Consider the following 22,901-nt stretch of genomic DNA (forward strand, 5'->3'; position numbering starts at 1 on the left):
CTTCATGGTTTTGATTTTGCTCTGACATGCACGGTCAACTGTGGGACCTGTTAAAGACAGGAATGTTCCTGTCCAATCAATTGAATTTACCACAGATGGACTCCAGTCAAGTTGGAGAAACTTCTGAAGGACGATCAATGGAAACAGGATGCACTCGAGCTCAACTTTGAATGTCAAAGCAAAGGCTCTGAACACTTATGTAAATGTGATATTTATTTTTTTTTTTTATTAAATTAATTTACACACATTTCTACAAACCTGATTTTGCTTTGCCATTATGGGGTCTTGTGACTGAGGAGGGGAAGAATGCATATTATCCATTTTAGAATAAGGCTGTAATGTAACAAAATATGGAATAAGTGGTCTGAATACTTTCTGACTGCACTGCGTGTCTACACTGGAGCAGGTGTACACGTGCACACGCACATTGACTGCTGTGCTTTCCAAAATCAAATGTATGTGCGTGACCGGTTTCCTCGCCCGGGTTAGCTGCTTCTTGAGGTTGGTGCAGGCCTGCGCCTATGCCGCACTCAGGATGGCTACTGCGCCCGGCGGAGACCAGACCGCGGCACATACAGGGCCCAATGGAAATAGGAGTGCGCCTGAATTGGACAGGATCTCATCCGAACACTGCTACCTCCTTCTCTTCCCTCTGACTTTCTCAGCTCAGGCTTTCCTTTGCCTGCCAAGGCCCATTCTTGAAAGCAGAATTATTTATATTGGGTGAGAAAAAGAACCACGGCTCCCAAGGGAGGGCCAGCCAGATACAACAAGTGAGCCTGCAACATAAATCTATATATGAGATGCTCCAATTTGTTTATTCACATAGGGCCTGATTAATTAAGCCTTTTCCCCCCCATAGGCACGGAATGGGAAGAAAGAACTGATGCCCCTAGTTATTTCGGTGGTTATAAATCAGGGCGTTGTACCTGCGTTAGTTCATCACCTGCTGCTGCTGGTGACTAATACTTTACAGCTTGTGCTTTTTTTTTTTTGCCCCAGGGAATGATGGAAATGTGCCCTGTTGAAATAGGAACTGGCCCATCCCAGCCAGGATTGCTGAATAGCAATATAGGGTGGTCTGCAAATGCAAGGATTTAAGGTATAATTGTGCCGTGCAGTCGGAGGTGTGGAACATCCTTTTGAATGTGGAGGGCTCATGAATGCTCACAGCTTTACGTTACAAAAGATATCTTCATTGTACGCCTTTAAGAAAAAATCCTTTCAGAGGCCACGGCCTCCTTCACGGCTGTGTGCGTCTCTTCCCCATTATCTGCCGGTCCCCCCCTTTCCACTGTTTCTTTTTTTTTAATGTATTTTATTGTTGTGAACCGCCCTGGTCGGCTGCAGGAGTATGGTATGTGCGGCATATAAAGAAAAAATGAAACCAAATTCACGGGTTGTCCAGGTGTCTCTTTCATCGTCCGGGTCTCTATTCCCAGGTTCAGAAACTGATTTAAGATTCAAGAAACTTTAGCGGCCCCGGCAGTCTGTGCCTGTGTTGCCAAAGCAGTGCATCAAGTGGTAAAAGGAAAGAATTTGCAAAACACCCAAATAACAATAACAAAGACAATTAAAGGGTACTACCCATCTCACTGGTCGTATTACGTTCCTGGCCGGGTCTTTCTCCCTGCCTGTCTGTCTGTCAGCACATCTGAACTCCCTCGCCTTCCTCCCCTACAGGCAATTCCTCACCTTTAAAGATTTGATCTCCTCAGCACCTTTGTTATGGTTTGGAGAAAACTCTTCTGTTTTTCTCCAAAGTATTTTATGGCAGCATTTGTTAAACTTAACTGTAGAGCTCACCCCAAAACATGGCGTTCGGACTTGTTGAAGCCGCGACCAACGTTTACCATGGCGCGACTTACAGTGCACAGCGCTAAAAATATTCCGAATTTATGTGGGAAAACTATGGGCCGTACAGCTGGCTGAGCCTTGAAATTCTCAAGCCGACTGTCCGGCTCTTGCGCAGCCTGGGTTGAGCCTCAAGCAAGCCGCGCCGGGTCGCTCCATCCGCTTGCTCCTTTAAGCCTCGCTTCAGTGCCATTGCAGCTGGTCGTAGCCATGCACCCGTTCACGCCAGCATCGCGGCTGCTTGTCTTTTCCTGCCTCCCTCCTTCTCTCCTCCCCCACCCAGCATGCCTCACTCTGGCACCACATCTGCTCATACTCCCTGTAACCCCCCCCCCCCCCCACCCCACATGCATGCATTGTGCGCCTTCCTCCAGTGCCACTAAAACTGTGAAGGATTTCAAGGGGGCATGGGATAAACATTGTGGATCCATAAAGGCTAGAGTATGGGAATGAAGAGAAGAGGCATGGGGGTGGATTCTGGAGTGGAGGCTAGTACCTGGTGATGCTACCCTTACTCAATAAGCCTTCACACAGTTAATGCAACTCCAACATTGCTCCCTGCTTCAATGGCAAGGGGAAATGTGGAAAAGAGGATTTGCATTCGGATAACAACCAACAAGGACTGAACTACACAATCTGGGTAAACAAATTAGCGTGGGGGTAGCTTGCTTTTTGCGGCGGTTACTACCCTAAACCAATTAAGCCTGATACATCACTTTGAATGCATATACAGCATTGCTCTCTGCTTCAATGGCAGGGGGAAATGTGGAAAAGAGGATTTGCATTCAGACAACAACCAACAAGGACTGAACTTCATAATATGGGTAAACAAATAAGTGTGGGGGTAGCTTGCTTATTGCGGTGGTTACTACCCTAAACCAATTAAGCCTGATACATCACTTTGAATGCATATACAGCGTTGCTCTCTGCTTCAACGGCAGGGGGAAATGTGGAAAAGAGGATTTACATTCAGACAACATCCAACAAGGTATTGATCTGTGCAGTCTGGGTAACCAAGCATCGGGGTAGCTTGCTTGATGCGGCGGTTACAACCCTTAACCATCAAGCCTTATGCTCACCTTTGATGAAACTCCAACATTACTCTCTGCATCAATGACAGGGGAGGGCAGGAAATTTGAATCAAACAGTGGTTGGTGAAACAGCTAAGTATGGGAAAATAAGTGTGGAAGCTTGCTGGGCAGACTAGATGGTCTTTTTCTGCCGTCATTTCTATGTTTCTATGTTTCATCTCTCTGCCCCCTCACTCCAGCACCATGCGCACTACTAGTCTCCCCGCCCCGTCAGGCCGGGCACACCAGATGCCGCACTCTTGACTCTATTGCTTGTCCTTCCTCTGCCCCACCTTCCACAAATCTTACAGCTCGGTCCTACACTGCTGCTGATCATCCTCCCCTCCTTCCCGCACTCAAACACGCATTGTTCCGCACACTCCCGCACTGCGATCCTCCATTTTCCCCCTCGCGCACGTAACATCGACAGCCTCTGTTATGAGGAATAGTTTTTTGGGGTTTTTTTGTGGATGATGCTGATGTCTGCAACAGAGAGAGAACGAAAACTGATCTAAGAGAGCTTGAGGAGTGGTTAAAAGCTTTGGCAGCTGGGACTCAGTGCCATGGACCTCTTGGGTCTGCTTCCGCCGTCCTTTACTATGTTATTCTGCTAAGCAGCACGGGAGGTACATGGACAGGGGGGGGGGGGGGTCACGGACCACACAAAGCCTCCATGACCTCCTGGCGTTCCTGCACAGGGGGGGAGAATTTCAGCCTTTTCGAGGCCCCTTGGGGTTTTGTCTCTCTTGAGGTTTCTTCTGCACCTCACAAAGCATTCTTCACTCCCACAGGCATGGTTCAAATTAAAGTCTGTCCTGAAAAAATGGTGGCAGACAAACAAAGTCCAACAGGATACACTAACCGAGGGTACGCCAAAGAGCAGTCTCTTTTCTCACTCTCCCTCAAACAGATAAGCTCTTTGGGGCAGGTGCCCTTCCTCCCTGGGCCCTCCCGGTACCTTTTGGGAAAGCTGAAATCTCTTCTCTTAGCGAGGTTTGGCAGATTCCCTTGAAACCTCCCAGTTCGCTCATCCCATAGATTTTGAGAAATCCTTTTCACCTCGGGGTTACTCAAGCTCTGATTTTCTACAGAAACAATTCTTCCTTTGGAACTCCCAGAACTGTCCTGAGATCCCTCCCTGTCAGTAAGGCCTGGCAACCTCTCCCTCAGCTCCCGGCTACCTTCAGTAAAGCAGGAACAGGCTCCTCCTTTCAGACCTTCCCTATGGAGGGATAAGGCCTGCAGGCCCTCGAGCAGAAGTCCAGATCTTAGCATCCTCCCTCCTTCTGCACTCCCAGGGCCCGCCTCGCATCCCATAAGTGCAGGGAAGTTATACAGCCTCACAGTCCCAATAGGGAGTGATATACCTCCCTGACACTACGCTGGCAGCACTTTAGGGAAAGATCTAGAGAGATCTCTGGCACACACTGAGGGCACGCAGACCAGCTGAAACCTCAGGCCTATGCTTGTAAGGGGTGGAAATAATTTTAATGAAAGGGGCCACTCCTTACACTTCAGCGAACCAAAAGGACAAAATGCACTGCCATGCCATTCTTGAAAAAGAGCTTTTAATTTTAAAAGCCCCTGAGGGCAGAACCGGAAGACAGCGTGGATTCTTCTGTATGAATTAGCTGTACCCTAGTTCTTAGATACCGTCCAGGAACGTCCCTGGAAATAAGTGAGTTCCCCAAAACTAGATTTCTGAATGACCTGTAAAACCAGTCGTTAGCCTGTCAGAAACCATTTGGGGGGGGGGGGGGGGGGACAGCGGATGGGTGTAAGGCATGTCTGTTTCCATCCTTCTCCCTGGCAGTGATGGGAGGGTGGGGAAATTGCATAGGTGGGTGATCTGCTGTTGTCGATGACGGTTTTCACGTTGTCATCTTCGTACTGTACCAGTACATACCCCCAGCCTTAAACAGTATGTATGTATATATATATATATATATATATATATATGGGTAGGTGGTGGTGGGAACGCTGCTGCTGTATTCTCACCCTGCCTTGGGCTGAGCAGTAATTAAAGCTGTAACCTTGGTCTTGCAAAGGGGGAGAGTGGTTTTGATTTTGAGTCGTAAAGTGGAATATGATGACTTGGTCCGCCGCGAATTCCGAATGCCGGTTTTGTAATAATCCAAGCGGAGCCAAGATCCAGTAAGACTAGGATGATAGCACTTCCCTCCCCTCCCCCCTCCCCAAACCGTGAGGATATTGTGCATTAGCGAAGCGTCTGCTGAGTATATGAGGAACGTCTTTGATTTTGGTGTCCCAAAGCTGCTCTCATATATTCGAAGGCTCCAGCGGATTCCTAGGGGATTTTTAGGGTGTTTTGTTTGCTTTGCTAGAGCCAGCAAACGGTTAAGTGAAAGAGCGCGTGGCTTTGCTTGGGAGCCCGGGCTGAGCAGAGCAGATAAAGGCAGCACCTGCCTAGGGATTTGGAAGAGCCCGGGGGCATGGATAGAAGGCAGACACACACACACACTCTCTGAAATGGCATTGTCTGACAGGTTACCAGCCTCTTAAGGCTCCTTGTCATGCAAAATATTTCATGTCAGGTCATTCAGCGAGGGGGGGAAACCCAGCCAGTGCCAAGATTTTTGAGTTGCTTTTGTCTTGCTAAATAAACAAGAGGGTGAGGGCAGAGGGAGAACATTTCTTGTTGCCAAGAACTTGGATTTGATTGCCAAGGCTTACTTCCTTTTATTTTATTATCTCTAGCTGAGGGACGCGTGCTTTCCCCCCTCCCCCCCCCCCGGTCCTCATTTATTTATTTATAACTTTTATATACCGAGGTTCAATTAACAAGATTAATTATCATTCCCCTGGGTTTATTTCTCGTTGCCCGACTTTGCCCTTGCTTGCCCGCAGGACCATAGCTTGAGGCTATGGTTTTTTTTACCGGTCTGTTGGGGGGGAGTTTTTCTGGTTGGAGGAGAAAGAGAGCAAAAGGAAGGGGGGAGGGGGGGTGGGCTCACTTTCTCAGCCTCTTGGGAGAATTTGCCGTTCTGCTCTGAGGCGCCAGCGCCGTTGAAGCCACCTGTGAGCCCCTCCAGACCCAGTGGGGGTAATTTTCAAAAGGAGTTACGCATGTAAATGTAACTACTATTGTAGCAATTTCCAAAAGCCATTTACTGGAGTAAAGTGCACTTACACAAGTAAATCCTATGGACAATTCAATGGCATATATTATAGCAATTTTCAAAAGCCCACTTACTCAAGTAAAGTGCATTTACTCGAGTAAAACCCTGTTTTACTCGAGTAAATGCTTTTTAAAATCAGGCCCAGTGAGTTTGTTTTCCCAGAATCAAACTCCTGATAGTCCGAGGAGCGTCGGTTTAAGGCGGCACCACATAACCCAGAGTACTTCGGACTTGGTTGGCTGTGATGCTTTTTAAACTGCCTTGCCATTCTTTGCCCCAGGGGTAAAGTGTGTGTGGGGGGGGGGGGGGGGGGGGGAACTCATCGGAGGCTCATGAAAGCGTGACCTTGGGTGCATGTGAAATACAAAGAGAGCATGGAAAGCTGAGTCCTGAGCTCATCAGCAGGGATTGGCCAAGCTCGCCCCGTTTAGAGTTTAGTAGAAAAGGATCACGAGCCAGCCTTAACTTAACTGCACGCGCAGTTTGGAAATAGCATTATCTTTTGTCCAGAGATTTGATTTCCTAGATTGCTCTAGGAGGGGGAAAAAAAAATCTGCAGAAATCTCCTGCAGGCAATGTGCATATGAGAGGTAGGTAGGAGGAGAGAGGTAGGGCTGCCAGCCCATCTTCATGCCGTCATGAGATTTTCATGCCGAAGCCGCATCAAGACTGACCCAGATCCTCAAAACGACCCGGACGTGTTTGTAAAGTAAATAGTGAACTGAAAAAAAAAAGGTGAGATTTTCAAGTCGGTGGAAGGAATGAGAGAAGTACTGGATCTGCAGTATACGGGTACCGCAAACTGGAAGCTTATTTCAGTAACCACTAAGCAGTAAAAATCAAATCTTGTGAGCAAAGGTTAAAAAAAAAAAAAAAAGAAAACGTGAAATCTTCTAGCGCGATTAAAGCAGCCAAGATCTAAACTTCCTGGGCTTAAAGGATTATGCCCAAAATATGTCTTAATGTTGCATAAATTAGGCTTAAAACTTTCAAAAGGTAAGGCTTATCCTTGCTAGGTTTCAAATCCATTTTTTTTTTTTGGTACTTAAAGTACAGGTAAACTGCAGCTATTCAGACTTTTCTGGGTGTCACTTTTTTAGTGAAGCCTCTGAAGCGCAGATGCTCCCAGCAGCCTGCTGTACAATAAAACACGGAGTGAGGGACCCACAGCTTTATATCTAAAGCACACGATCGGCTCCGGTTTTTACCGTAACAAAAAAACCAAATAAATGAACATTTCAAATGACTAGAAACAGAGCCATCGCATCTTCTGGGGGGGGGGGGGTCCATGGAAAGCAGGTGGCCGGCAGCAAAACCCGCAGTCGACCCGAATCCATCTCCATCCTGCTGGTTCCGGAGAACCAGGACAATCTGGCTGTCTGCCTCTCTGCCTCTCCCAAGCCCCCGTTCTGGAGCAGACTTCATGTGCAGCATTTTCCCCTGCCTCCTATCGATAAACTTATATTCAATGACTTTTTAAATTTATTCCGTGCAGGGGAAAGCAGAATTTCACATATGCCAGTCTTACAGTTCTTGTGTCCAGGCCAAACACCCCTGTAAAAAAAACCCAAGATATCGAGAGGCGTGATTCTAATCCCCCACCTCCGCTACGTTGGTTTGTTTGTTTTTATTGTGAATTAACTTTTGCACATTTTCCCGTCCTGTCTGAAAACTAACCCTTCCCCTGCTGCCTTTGATTCTGACACTCACCTCTCCAGCATCTCAGCCTGTGGTGGTGGTGAGAATGAAAATAGGAAGCAAAATCGGAAGGGCAATGGGGTGAACTCTGCGGATCCCTAAAAGATTTTTGTGGATGATAAGGAATAAAAGGGTGCATGGGGGTAACCCGCACAGAGCGGCAGTTACCATCCTTAGCAGAGGGCAATGGGCATTACTGCCCTTAACCAATTAGCCTTGTTGCTTTTGAGGCAGCTGCACCATTGCTCTCTGCTTTGATGGCAGCGGGTAGGGATGGGGAACTGGATTCTGGACATGGCCAATGCTGGCCTCAAATTTTACGGTCGGGTACTGATATGCAGACGTCAAGGGATAAAGCACTGGGCTGCAGCTAGAGCCAAGTCCAAAAGCAAAGCATGTTCAAGCAGCAGCAGCAGTGTCTGAATTATCCGGAAGGCTGCTCACCCCATAAAAACGTTGCTAGAAGTAATTTTGTTATGGGTTTGAGAGTTGCTTGGTTTTGATTGTAAGTATTACCACCTTTAACATAAGGCCTGGGGGTAACCTGCACGGAGCGGCAGTTACTACCGTAAGAAGCTTGCTGGGCAGACTGGATGGACCATTTGGTCTTTTTTTTTTTGCCGCCATTACTATCTTACTATGCATATTTGGCATTCAGTCATTTCCCTGGGTTGCTACCTTCACTCTCTTCCCTTTAATTTCATTCATCTGTTTGCATCGCCATGGTGTGTTTCAGATGCCTTCACATGGAAAATGCTAGATAAAACCGTATTGCAGTTGTGTTAAAGGAACAGAACCGTGCAGGCCTCGCGGAAGGCTCCTTTAACTTATTAACCTGATATCATCGTAACCCGACCCTCCAGCGCAGGGACGGAGGATGCGGTTTGGACCTTGCTGGTGACCCTTCTGTGGTGCTCTCCAAGGATCCACAGAGCACTGCCAGGAGCTCAGCCGATGGCTTTGCCCATCCTGCCGGAAGTTCAGCTATCTTAGATGGGTCTTCATGCACTCATGCCAGATTCTTGGAGTACCTGGCTATTGTCAGAAACAGAAATGCTATAGTGATGGAAGGCAATGACCCAGCTGGTGAACTGCATTCAGGGGGGGGAGAGAGAACCTGGCAAGAGCATAATGCTCCTGTTATTCAAAGCTAGATTGAAATGAGTTCATCCCCTTTGGACGAGAATGCTTGCACATGGCACACGCACTGACTGTACGAGGCGGTAAATATAGTCCATTGTCTGAGGATGTTTTTGTGGAATGAAGCCAGCATGCTCCATTAACCACACATAGGTGCTGAGCTGGCCTCGGGTTGCCAGACACGCACCAGCCACCTCTGCTGAGCTAAAATGGGAACGTTAAGTTTTGCAAGCATGGGGGAAGGTCTGCCATGTCTGCATTTCGTTTAAAGGATTACATGAAAAAATTATTGGGTTTCAGCTTTCAGATCTAATTCCTAAGGTCTGAATGCGGAACAGGGTTATTGCCAAGAATGTGGTTTTTTTTTTTTTTGCACAATAATTGTGTGTTTTGTCTACCTGTGGGGGAAGGACACACAGTACACCAGAGTTCATTCTAGTACCCAAGGGTCGTAACTACAGGGAAAATAATTCTGCATTGCCTTTTCTGTGGCTGAGAACTGAGGGTTCATGGCATGGGCCTTCTCTGCTCCTCTTGTTTTGGAATAGCTCGGATTCCTAGGGGGGGTAGGCAAGGAACAAAACAGGGTTTTTGGTTAGTTTTGTCAGTGCTCATGGTTCGAAAACACGCAACACATCCTGTAACCCTGAGCAGCTCCCACCTTTTCTCACTGCTCTGTGCCATGTCATTGACCAAGAATCAGCAATGTTATGCCAGGCCCGCTCGCCTCTCATTGTGGCTCAGAACCGGGAACGTGTTGGGGGGTGGAACAGGAATAGAAGCCACTCTGCACGATGAGATGTTCCAGCATAAAAAATTTGTGGTCGATAATTTCGGCACAAGTCAAATAAAGAAATCACACCACTGAAGTTTCTCTTTCTATTTTATATTCATTGACAAATACTAGGTCGCTGTTTTATAAATACCACCCAAATGGAAGTAACCAGCCTGATCTGAAGCAGTGAGACGTATGTAGGAGGCTAACCCTTCTAGGCCCTGTAGAGATAATACCCTGCAGACTGCTGGAAAGTTCCAGGCTTTGCTGGCAATCTGCTGATTCCCAAAGGGAACTTTGTTTTTTTTTTTAATGAAGCAGCCTGTCGATCAATCGTCACTGAAATCAGCAACTCTTTGGCAGTTTGGTCTGTTGGTGCTAAATCGGGATGAGCACCATGTCGTGCTCACTCAGGCCGCCCCCTGTAATATTATCAGATTTTCAGGTTTCCGAACAAGACGATTTAGAGTATGTCGCTCGACTGAAAAGCCTGTGCCAGTTACAGCTCCTTTTTTTCCTGACTCCTGCGTGTAGTCATAATATTCTCCGCGCTGTTGTTTTTCCAGAAGAGAAGGTGAAGGCGTACGCATCTACTGGGATAAACTGCGCGAGCCGTCGTTTCTGTCCCGCTGGAACCCCTTTTCCTCGGATTTCCCTTATACCACATTCACCGAACACCCAATGAAGAACTGCAGCGAGAGATTCGTCACCATCTGCCAGGTAACGCAGACCACTCATTGGGGGGGGGGGGGCAGATGCAATATTTGTGTGCAGAAAACGGGCGCTCAGGGTTGAGCGCCTGGTTTTTTTTTCCTCATGCGCACCCGGCCACTTCTCCTGGGCGCGCGCAACGCAATATTTAAATTAGGGGAAAATTTGTGCGTCCCTAGCACCTCCTCGGCATCGGGCGCCCAGGAGAGGTGGCTGTCAAGCGGGTTGAGAAAACGGACGCTCAACCTACGAGCGTCCGTTTTTCTCCTGCTACCGGCATAGACACGCATAAGATACACGGGCGTCCAGAATTTTTTTTTCCCGAAAACTATTTTTTTTAGCTAAATCTTCTTTATTTGGTTCCTTCTACTTGGCTATGATACTGTTAGAAAGAATCACATAAAGCAGGGTTTTTCTTTTTAACAATGCACCTTTGAGCATGGCGTACGCATTGGCCGTGCGGGAAATTTTTTGCATCACAGCGGTCAGCTAATAGCGCTCATCTACATGGAATTTACATGTGATGAGCGCTATTAGCCACGCGATGATTTGGACGCGCGTTTTGGATGCGCTGATCCCCTTGTTGCTTTGGGGGTTATGGATGCACGTTCAAAACGTGCATCCAATTGCACGTTAAACCGTGCACTAGCTGCTGAGCATGGTATTGCATCGGCCCAATAGAGGTGACCCACCACAGCACAGTTCGAGGTGGGGGTACCTTATCCATCCAGCCAGTAAGCCGTAAAGCACGTCTAGCCCTATCACCCCTGATGCTCATGTTTGCATTATGAACAGTAAGGCGGTGCCATCTCTTTACATGGTATATCCATACCAACTAGGGATGTGAATCTTGTGCCCTATCGTCTTAACGATCGAAATCGTCTGGCAGGAGAAGAAAATCGTGTTTGGCACGATTTTTTAGCTAAAAAATCGGTTTTTCCGATTAGTGTGCACTAACCGGGAATTAGTGCGCACTAACCATTGTTAGTGCGCACTAACAGAAAATGATACAATTTGACATTTTTCAGGTCAGTTAAGGTCAGTTTAGGAATGAATATGTATTCCTATTGGCTGCCCTCTTATTTATTCATGTTACCAAGGTTCCCACTGACAATATATGGGGAATGGGAAATGGAAACAGTTGGTAGCTTGACGAAAAAAGTAATGTGATCAGTCAATGTGACTAGAACTTGTGCCCTGCCCTATCCCTGATACAGGGAGCGTTGTGATCTTCCTGCATGCAGTGCCGTATCCCTGATACTGGGAGTGTTGTGATCTTCCTGCACGCAGTGCCCTATCCCTGATACCAGGGTGTTGTGATCTTCCTACATGCAGTGCCATATCCCTAATACCAGGAGTGTTGTGATCTTCCTGCACTCAGTGCCCTATGCCTGATACTGGGAGTGTTGTGATCTTCCTGCACACAGTGCCCTAACCCTGATACCGGGAGTGTTGTGATCTTCCTGCATGCAGTGCCCTATCCCTAATACCAGGAGTGTTGTGATCTTCCTGCACACAGTGCCCTATCCCTAATACCAGGAGTGTTGTGATCTTCCTGCACACAATGCCCTATCCCTGATACCGGGAGTGTTGTGATCTTCCTGCACACAGTGCCCTATCCCTGATACCAGGGGTGTTGTGATCTTCCTGCACACAATGCCCTATCCCTGATACCGGGAGCGTTATGATCTTCCTGCATGCAGTGCCGTATCCCTGATACTGGGAGTGTTGTGATCTTCTCCCCCCCCCGGAGAGGTCCGGCACTTGTGCGCGTGGCGGGGTTTATGCACGTGGCCGGGCACCGTTTTAAAATGCACACGCAAGGCCACTCAGCAGCGTTTTTGGAAGCAGCGTTTTTGGAAGCACGTTTTCTCTTAAAAATGCATAAAAGCTGAAAATAAATGCCCGAACTTTCAAAGGCCAAGCGCGCGCGTAAAATACGGGGTTTGAGCGCGTGGCCTTTGAAAGTTCGGGCATTTATTTTCAGCTTTTATGCATTTTTAAGAGAAAAAGAATGCCTGTGCTCTCGGGGACGTGCTTCCAAAAACGCTGCTGAGTGGCAAAGTCGAAGTCCATTCTCAGCGACAGCCTCGGGCTAGGTAGCGGCTGAACACTGGCTTTGAATCTTGCCAGCTTTCCTTGTCCTCAGACGCAGCTGGTGCTGAAATTTAAGCGCCTGCCACCTAGGTCTGCCCACCCTTCCCGCCTCCTCGGATGCTCATATCTTTAACGGTCAAATATGGCCGCCCAGTTTTACCAGTTTAAACCGGGTGGGTACCATTAACTGCTCCATCGAAGGAAATGTTCACTCCAGTAAGATCCAGCTGCCTACGTCCATGGGCGGCCGGCCAGATTCGGTTTGAAACGTTGACCTCTTAAACGTGCTCCAGCATCAGGTCACAGGTGTATTGAGATGTTAAGTCGATTTACCTTTGACCTTGTGACTGGGAACGTATCCGAGGGGGTGGTATAATGGGCAGGGCCCACTGTGCTTTCTATGACTTAAAGCAGAGCTGCTGTCTGCTCTGGTCTTATTTATTTATTTATTTATTTATTTATTTCCTTGATTTTCTATAGCGATGTTGGTAAATACCTTCACACCGGTTTACAGAGTATTTTTAAATAAAATAAAAACATAAAATACAATTTATCACAATAAAATTTAAACCAATCATAAAGGAAACCTCAATCTTATAAATACTTAAAATAAAGTAAGATTACATAACAAATACTCAAATGTAAAAACAACAATTATTAACATACAATAAAAATTCACCAAATTACTAACTGGCTTCTGTTTGAAATGCATGTAGCACCTTCTGGTTACTGCTTACGGGACCTAGCATACTCGGCATTTGAGTCAACGAGCACCCAGGAGAGACTGACATGCGGGTGACGCCTGAATCCCCCTCTTTCCCCAATAACAACAGCTTTCTAGCCAGTTGAACCTAGGATTAGACGTAGAGTTAGGAAACCTTGATGAGAGGGCCCTGTATTCCGGGGGACAGTCTGAAGAGGAAGGGCTGGTATTTGAGCAATCCATGTGTTACTTGTGTGCCCTGGAGCAGGGCCATGAGGCACGAGTGACTACGGTGCCCTGGAATCTGCACCCGCGAGCTGAAAAATGTCATTTCTATACACACACACACACACACACACACACACACACACACACACACACACAGGAAGTGAATGACGGTATTTTTCCCCCTCCCTCCAACCACTGAACTGTGCAATACCTGCAAGCAGTTAAAAAAAATAAAAAAGAAGACAGAAACACAATATTTTGCTGATGAACAATCCCACAGATACAATGACATCTAATTCATATGCAGTGGCATGAGATGACTCCACACGGACAAACAGTAATTCAGTGATCTTTGCCTCTCCCTTCTCCTTGTCCTACGTGCCCAGGGTACCCAGCCTTGGGATTTTCAATCCCCGGGGCACTCTCTTAATTCTACAAAAGCCCTGGTTTGTGTAAATGTCGGAGTGTCTTGTAGGTATTCAGCTGACTGAATTGTTTTCTCGGCCGACCCAGGAGATATTTTGCTCTCTTCCATGAAGATTTACTTCCAGCTGCACGGACGATAGATCTGGAGGAGCTCTTTCCCCAGGTTTGCACTAGAAATGCCCCCATTTTCTAAAGTTTCCCTCATTAGTAGAGAATGAGGAAAAATATTTTAGGAGCCCGCTTTCTGTGAATATTTTTTTTCCCCCGAACCTGGCGGTTTCCTCCTGAATTTATGAGCTTCGAGCTCAGTCAGAACTGGAATCTGTTGGTCTACGCCATCATGAGTCTTCATTCCCAAATACCTGAGTTTTTTTCTCCCTCCCCCCCCCCCCCCCCCTCAACTCAGCCCAGACGTTACGGGGACAGACCGCAGCCAGAGGCCACAATATGCGGCTCCTGCCGGAAGCCGGCTAGCGTGAATGCCAATTCTGACCTCTAGGTGTCGCTTTTGATAAAGGGATGAGGCTCCCTCCCTCCCAGACCCAAGGCCGTGAATGCCCTCCGCAGCATCCTCTGCCTTAGCCCGCCTGGGGGAGCAGAAGACCAGCGCTAAGAAGTGAACCCAGATTTTCTGCTTGCGTGGTCCTCACTGAGCGGGGGCTGCAGAGGCCGGTGGGGTGGGACTTTCTCGCTCACCGCGCCCTTTTCCAACGCAGGGGAGGGAGCACCACTTAAAGGCCTTGGGTGTCCAACAGTGCTCTTTTTTTTTTTTTTCCCCCATTAAAGACTCCTCACACAGTATTGGTTTTCCGACAGAACACACATTTTGCTGATAAAATTTCTTCAATTAAAAGAACTTGGTCATCTGGTACATTTTTTTTGGGGGGGGGGGGGCTTGGCATCCTTACTGCCCATTGACGCATTCAGTCAGTAAATTTGTTCCCCCCTTGGGGCCCACTCTGGTCCTTTCTGGATTGTATGGCTCTCCCTAGAAGTAAATGTTAGGGCTCCTTTATAAACAGGAGGTATGCTGTTCTCGCCGCTCCTTTCCTCCTCCACGTATTGGGTAGGCATTGAGTCGGTTGGACTGCTCTGGGTGAGCACCAGGCCCGGCGGCCCTCTCCTTTCTCCTCCCGAGTGGCTCCGCCTTCCAGAATGTCTGTTGGGTTGCCACGGAGCCCCCCTCAGGCTGAGTGACGCAGGGAGGGAACGGCACAGTTTCCAATGCCCCCAATCTCCAGGCGCAAAAAACCCCCCAAAAAACTCCTAACCTTTTTCAAAAAATAATCGAGCAACTCGTTTTCCTCCTGCAAGTGACGAGAGCCCTGAAGGAACTGAGGCTTTCGTCAAGTTCTTAGACAACCTCTTAACTCTTTCACTAGGAAGGAAAGGTGGAACGGACTTCCTTCAAATCTGAGAAGAGCAAAAGGGGAGAACTGACTCACCGGGTCATTGAAGTGGCTAGCGGCCGCCTTCTGTGACTACCAAAGACCCAGCCTGCAGATCTAAAACTGAGGAATACAAATATTTGGCTGAGAAGGGATATATGATAGAAGTTAGTGAAATCATACGTGGGGGTGGAACAGACAAATGGGGAACAGTTATTTACCCGTTCAAATAGTTCTGGAACCAGGGGATGCTCCATGAAACATGCAACCAGCAGATTTAAAACAAATCAGAGAAAGTAGCTTTCCGTTCACTGCAAAATTAAGCTGTGGAACTTGTTGCTAGTGGGTGTGGTCAAGCCTTCTAGCTTAGCTGGGTTTAGAAAGGGTTTGGACAAATTCCCAGAGTCCATGAACCATTATTAGCCAGACAGATATGGGGCAACCACCACTCATCCCCCAGGGAGTGAGAATCAGGAAATGGATCTATTGTTTGGGATTGCTAATTGTAATGATTTTATGATTGCTTTTAATGGAAGCCACTCAGATCCTTGGATGGAGCAGCATATAAATATTTAAATAAATACTTTTCATCCAGATTGGCTACTGTTGGAGATAGGGGTGGTCAGCTTGATGGACCTTTGATTTGACCCAGCATGGCATATTTTATGTTCTTATTATCTTAAATTAATTCTCTCCATATCCACCCATATGCTGAAACCGTCAATTCAAGGGTAGAAATTAGGCAGTCAGTTTCAGTGCAGCAGCAAAGGATAGACAGCAAAATATTCAGGAAAGCACATGAAAAAAACAGATTAAGTTCGCTGATATTAAGAAGCTAAGGGGGTCATTTTTTTAAAGCTAGCGCACGCGAAAAGGGACGTTTCGCATGCGAAAAGTTCCTTTTCGCGTGCGCTAGCTAAAAAGGGGCGGAGTCGGGGCGGTGTCTGCCCCGGAAGAGGAGGAGTCAGGGCGGACGCCGCAAAGACAGCGTGGACGGCGAAAAGGTAAGGAGCCTTTTCGCTTCCTATTTCGCGCCCAATAGCACCACCTTTTACGTTGGCGCTATTGGGTGCGAAAGCCGGCAGCGATTGCACCGCGGAGGTGCGATCGCTGCCGGCTATCGCAGGCCCGCCCCCCTGTGCCGCGCGATTCACGCCGCCGCGGTGTTTTAGTAAATCTAGGCCTTAGTGACATACGAGAAGTGGCAGTAGTGGGATTAAAATCGTAACCTTGATTTCATAGTTTACCATTGGTTAACTGATTGTACATGAAAAACATCTGATGCGGGTTCACATGAAGCCGACCAACAAATCACTGCTAGATTTTTCATAGCCAATTGAAACAATATCTGTTGTTTCCCCTACATGACCGTACCGTAAATATAGTATTGCATGTAAAGGATATAATCACGTTAATTTCTGCACTGACCCAATGCTATTACTGTTGTTTCTTTTTTGAACTGAAGTTAGGGATTCCTGATGGCCTATCAGAAAGGGGGGAAGGCATTTATGTCCTAGCATGGAGTTAAGGATGACTCTCTTGTGTTTCTCTGATTTTCCTCAGCTGGATAATTTCACTGCTCAGCTGGCGCAAGCGGTTCAGAACGCCCATGCCAAGAACCCTGTCCCTGGAAGAGCCAACGGAGCCTTGGTCTTAAACCAGCCAATTCTCATCGAGACCTACGCGGGATTAATGTCTTTCATCGGGAACCGGAACAAACTTGGCTATTCGCTTGCCCGAGGCAGCGTGGGCTTTTGAAACCAAGGCTCTTTTTTTCCATTTTTTGGCCTGAAACCAAACTGAGAATACTGTCTCTCTCTCTTTTTTTTAGAGCCATTCTCATAGGTTGAGATGTCCTTATTTGCTTATAGGAGTATAGTTTTCCTTTTGTGTAATATTGATCTGACTGCATGAAGCCTCCAAGTGCAGGGTCCCCAGGAGACAGTTCATGCCAGCTTTTTTCAAGCTGTTCTAAACGCCGGTTCCCTGTGTCTCTTGACGCAGTAAGCCGTACGCCTCAGAACTCGGCCGACTGCAGTACAGGGTGGGAAAAGCCAAACCATCTCTGCTTCCTCTGGAGTCTGTATGGAACGGTCACCTCAGACATGGCGAGTGCTCCCCACATTCAGAATGACTGCATGCTAGACAAAGATTCAACAGGGGAAATAAATGACTAAGCTCAGCTCTTACAGTTCAGGCTTTTTTTCCCCCCCAAAACTTCACTGTATTTTTCTTGCAATTTACAAGTGTGAATGTAAGATTAGTCATTCCCTTGTCCTTTGGTTAGAATCCCACTTGCTAAAAGAAGGCTGTACAGCATTTTAAATGACACATATATATAGTAATACTCGCTCTCTCTTGCTCTGATTTTACTTTTTTTTTTTTTTTTTGTGAATTATCTCTCCTGTTTGCAGGCAGATTCTTGGGCGCATTCATGCGTGGATCAATTCATGCAATACCTCACTTGGAAAGAGAGCCGACTGGTTCATGCAATGCGTGCGATTATCATTTGTAACATCATAGACAGGAAACAAAAGCAAGCATTTGATTTCTGACGTACTTGGAATCTGTGCCATCTTCTCTATGTGTGTCTTAGTGTCTGCTGCAACTGTGATATATGGGGTTCAGGATGAAGGTTCCCCCACTGACATAGGATTGGCCACAGATGGCCAGTGTCATTTGGTTCCCTTGGGCTGCCACACACAACAGGCTAGCAGGCAACTAGAAGGCTGAACTAAACCTAAGCCAACTGTGTAACTCTGCGGCCTTCAGTTCCATGTACCAAATATGAAACATTCAGCCCATAAAGAGCTCTTCCAGGTGATAGTGATGCTTTCCAAAATCCTAGCTGTGCAGTCAGGACATGGGAGCCCATGTTGTACTGTGTGACTCCCTCATGGCTGCCCACCAGGCTCCCAAGAATTGTGGGAAACAGCTTAAAGAATTTCATTAAATGCTTTACTGTGGCGAATTTTATCAGTCCAGGGTGATTATTACCACTTATCATGTCCACTTTCGATACGTACTGTAAGGGGCGCAAAGGTTACAGCGCTCTCTTAAATTCCTTTTGAGGCCACACATCAAAAACGTAAAAATTAAATGGGATTTTGCATCACTGATGATGCAAGGTTTCCTAGTCTTAAGATCTTACAAGAAGAAATTATGACTATTGTTGATAACAGGAAAAGCTGTCAGGGGAGGGTCAGGATGGGAGGTTTCTAATATACTCCAACTTTTTAATAACAACAGCTATGACATTTAATAAAAAGTCTTTGGGAACTTAAAAACAAGAAAGTAATCCAAAAAAACAAATACAATAATACTTGCCAGCCTTATATATATGTATACATAGTACAGATGTGCTATATTCTAACTGGCAACTGTCTGCCTCCGACTGCTCTAAAACAGGACTGCGGTGTCAGACTTTTAAAGCGCCAAGTCTACACTTTGTGTCAGTAATTTGTTCTGGATACAACTGGCGTACACCCAAGTGCCTCAGAACGTCCCACGGCATGAACGTGCAAATGCCAAGGTAGCTCGTCAATCTACGTTAATCAGGTTAACAATTTTTCTATTGCTTAGGGGTCAATGAAAATTTAGATTAGACATTACCAATTGGTTCATCAGTCATTTTTAGGCAGACTTTTTAATGGATAGCAACCATTTGCCCGTGTGGGTGGTAAGGAGAAGGCAATCGCAACGTTACCATGCATGCAGTTAAATAAAACACTGTGATAGAAAATCACCCTATCAGGGCGAGAGACATATTATTCACTAGTGATGCAATCAGTGATACGCATTGTGCCTCATTTCAGGACAAGCTCATTGTAATTGTACCTTATTGGTCATTCCCGCTCATGTTGCTTCCTGCGATGGCGCAATACTGCCAGGAGCAGCAGAAATCCATGGCCACTTTGCCAGCAGTCACCATACTGGCTTGTGCATCTCCGTTGGCTACTGGTTGCTGAATTGCTATAAAACCGCGGACAGATTCCAGAGGCTGGCGCTATAGTTATGTCACTGACATGCCCAACAGTGAAACGGCAAGTTAAATGCTTCTACTGTAATGGCCTTAAACCAGTGGTTAGCAAACTCGGCACTCGCAGCCCTTTAACCAGGTCTGGGGTCTTCAGAGCAAACGCACAGAGATAGAGAGAGAGAGAGATATATGTGCAAGAACTGGATTGGGGGGAAAATAAGGATAATTTGCATATTTATATGAACCTGAAAGCCAGACCTGGTTCAGAGTGTTGAGAACTAGGGCCTTAGACTGAAGCGAGAAAAATGAAAATGTTATTGTGACTGTGTGTGACTATGGCATGTCTCCATTATCTTCCACAACACTTCTTTAACAGAAAACATTACCAAACCTTGTTTTCAAATGCTTCAACCCCACCCCAGCAATCGAAAAGAACAGAGACAATTTTTTTGTTGTTGTTAGTGTGTTGTTCAAAGTTCAAAGCTTTCATAGTGATCTCTAATTAATGTCTGCCTCATGGAAAAATTCAGAAAATTCTGTCAAATTCAGTACCTGTTCATGAACTGTGCCCGTTCCAATAAAAAAAATGTATTGCTCCGATTGCATTTCTGTGGTTTGTAATATGAAGAGATTTTTCTTTTTTGAATGCCCTCTTTTCATTCACAAATCTTTTAAGGAATGATTGTAACTCCTCCCCTACAAAAAAACCCCCAAAACATGAATATCTAACTCAAACCACAAATGCACCGTGTAAATTCTAGCATCCTGTTCCTTTCTTGGCAAATACCCAAGAACGCAAAGTAGCTGAAATGACTGCCCACATAAAGAGTGTTTTCTTACACACAAAGATAGGAAAGAGAAGTCTACTGTCATTTACTTTTCTCAGTGCCCCAAAGGTTAGACATTGTGGAGAAAATAATAGGCCATGGCACTATTATATTTTTCACTTTTTTTATTATTTATTTATTTATTTATAAATTCAAATATTACATATATCAAAATTTACTTGGAACAGGGAATCGGAAATGATACAGCATCCAAAGAAAATTAATGTGAGAAGAAAATATTATAGTTATCAAACTCAAATCAAGTCCACAAAAATTGCCAGGAGATTCAGTAAGAGAATAATTAAATCAAGAGCATTCTAAAATAACCACATCCAAGATTATAGTAATAAATGTTACAAATCAAGTAAGTACCAATGTAAAAGATCCAAAAATAGCTGAGAATTATTAAATATCAAAAACAAAAAATCCAGCTCAGTAAATAGGGGTGTTTGTGAAATCTCTGGGAATACCTCATATAGCGCCACTGAAGGCTATAGACTAGTGCATACAGCTCTAGATAGGCGCTAGGGCTTTTTAATCATTGGAATCCCAGAGTTGGTGATTCTTCAAGAAGCTATCAATTGAGTGTTACCAGTTCCGTGTGGATTCTTCAAAGAGCTATGCATAAGAAGTATGCATAAGAAGTTCTATGCTATTGCACACCATGGAAGTGTGCTATGCTATTGCACACCATGGAAGTGTGCTATTGCACACCCAGTAGTTCCAACATTGAAATCTACGGATCTGGTTGTTATGGGAGTCTCTGTTTAGTGGACCCTTGGGCCGACGACCTGGAGATTGGGAAGGTGGACAATGTCTCTAGTGAATAGCAGGCCGGGAGGCAGATGTTCAGGCAGGACGTAGATGCTCTTCACCCTGGAAGCTGGCACTCCCCCGGGAGGAGCCCATAGGAGCCCAACCGCTGGGACTTAGGTGGCTTCACTCTTGGAAGTCGAAGCCCCCCCCCCCCCCCCGGGAGGAGCCCATAGGGACTCGGCCGCTGGGACTTAGGCGGGTTGTGGATCAGGACAGGTAACTGGAACCAGACTAAGACAGTAGCAATACTGTAACTAGGTTCGGATTCTGGAACCAGGCAGGAACTGTAGCAGGATTCGGGTACTGGAACCAGGCAAGAACTGTAGTGGGCTTCGGGTACTGGAACCAGGAAGGAACAGTAGCAGGTTTCAGGTACTGGAACCAGGCAGGAACAATAGCAGGATTCAGATACTGGAACCAGGCAGGAACAGTAGCAAGCTCCGGGTCCTGGGACCAGGCAGGAACTGTAGCTGAATTCGGGTACTGGAACCAGGCAGGAACTGTAGCAGGATTAGAGTACTGGAACCAGGCAGGAATTGTAGCAGGACTCTGGAACTGTAGCAAGCAGGCAGACATGAACCAGCAGGTACTGTAGCAAGCAAGCAGGAACCAGGCAGGTACTGTAGCAGGAACGGAGCGACGAAGCGAAGCGAGTCACTCCGTGGCACAGCGCAACAGGAAACCAGGAAGCTAACCTGTTGCAAGGCAAAGACTGGATGGCCGCGGCCGGCTTATCAAGGCCTCGGCGTGACGTCAGAAGTTGGGCGGAGTCACCACTGGCGGGAAATGGCCTAGAAAAGCGCCTAAGTGGCGCGCGCGCCTAGGAGCCGGGTGTCTATGGGAGGGCTTGCAACGGCACTGACCCAGCGGGGACGCAGCCAACCAGGCCGCAAACCAGGCCTCTGGAAGCGTGAGCAGGTCCGGGAACCTGGAGGTAAGGGCCTGGCCGCTGCGAGCCAGAACCGCAACATCTGGTAACATTTATATGATAACTCTTTGAAGAATCCACACGGAACTGGTAACACTCAATTGATAGCTCCTTATCACCAACTCTGGGATTCCAATGATTAAAACACCCTAGCGCCTATCTAGAGCTGTATGCACTAGTCTGTAGCCTTCAGTGGCTCTATATGAGGTATTCCCAGAGTTTTCACAAATCAAGTAAGAGCAGAAGAAGGCAGCAGAAAAGAAGCAGGCTGCACAATTTTATCACTCAAAAGGAAGGAGAGCTGATTAGGTTCATAGAATGCATAGGAAATACTATTATATGTTGTTCAACATTTACATGGAAATTTTAGAAAAAAATAAGGCTCCTACTTGCAGGATCCTGGGCCTTAACAAGAAATGCTTGCTTGGGACACAAGTCCAGCAATTGAGTCTTCTAAAGAAACAACATGATTATCCAACTGTAGCGAGCTACTATAAACCAGGTCCCTGTCTCCACGAGCTTATCATGTGCTGGAGCCTTACAATGTGGACTAAGCTGCGTCTGGATCTGAGTGATATGTTTTGAACCTACCAAAAAGTGTTTTTCAATCCTGCAGAGACTGCAAGGCACCGTAGCCAAAGTGAACGAATATAAATCTACATCAAAAAACCTTGTGTGCTATTATGTGAATGACGAATTTTCTGCAAGAACGAGGGCTGTACTGTTTAGCCTGCCCAGAGAACAGTAGAGGAGGAAGCCAAAGGAATGCTGGGAGACCATTTAAGGAAGAAAAGGGGCAAACTGGCTGGCTCTAACTGTGTGTGATGCGTGGAGACGGCCACGAGTTGAAGCCAGGAAGAGAAGAGTGTATCTGGCAGCTCTGAAATCAGTTCTTCTGAAAAATGAATTATCAAGGGGAAGAAACAGAAGTCTGCACTGTAAGGAAATAGACAGATAGCTGTTCTTGCTTCATAGCTGAGTAACTTGTAAAATTCTAACAAGCAACAGATTAGATAGAAGTTGAGACTGAGAGATTTCCTTTCCAGAGATATCCAGGCCCAGGAGCACATGGCTGGATCACCCTCTTAAGAGACTGAGTTAAGTTAATTAACTTTGCACAC

General features: G+C 46.5%; 1 protein-coding gene across 2 annotated transcripts in view; it reads left to right on the plus strand.

Annotated features, from left to right (window-relative positions):
• The window catches only part of TPRG1 (tumor protein p63 regulated 1), a 116,692-nt gene extending 96,883 nt beyond the window's left edge, over window positions 1–19,809 (plus strand). For both annotated transcript variants that reach the window (XM_029616455.1, XM_029616454.1), the window contains exons 5-6: window positions 10,244–10,397; window positions 16,794–19,809. In XM_029616455.1, coding sequence (XP_029472315.1) covers window positions 10,244–10,397; window positions 16,794–16,988 — 349 coding nt within the window. In that variant the 3' untranslated portion in view covers window positions 16,989–19,809. The remainder of the gene's footprint in view (window positions 1–10,243; window positions 10,398–16,793) is intronic.
• The last annotated feature ends 3,092 nt before the right edge of the window (window positions 19,810–22,901 follow it).

Source organism: Rhinatrema bivittatum, chromosome 9 (assembly GCF_901001135.1).
Source record: "Rhinatrema bivittatum chromosome 9, aRhiBiv1.1, whole genome shotgun sequence".
Classification (NCBI taxonomy): domain Eukaryota; kingdom Metazoa; phylum Chordata; class Amphibia; order Gymnophiona; family Rhinatrematidae; genus Rhinatrema; species Rhinatrema bivittatum.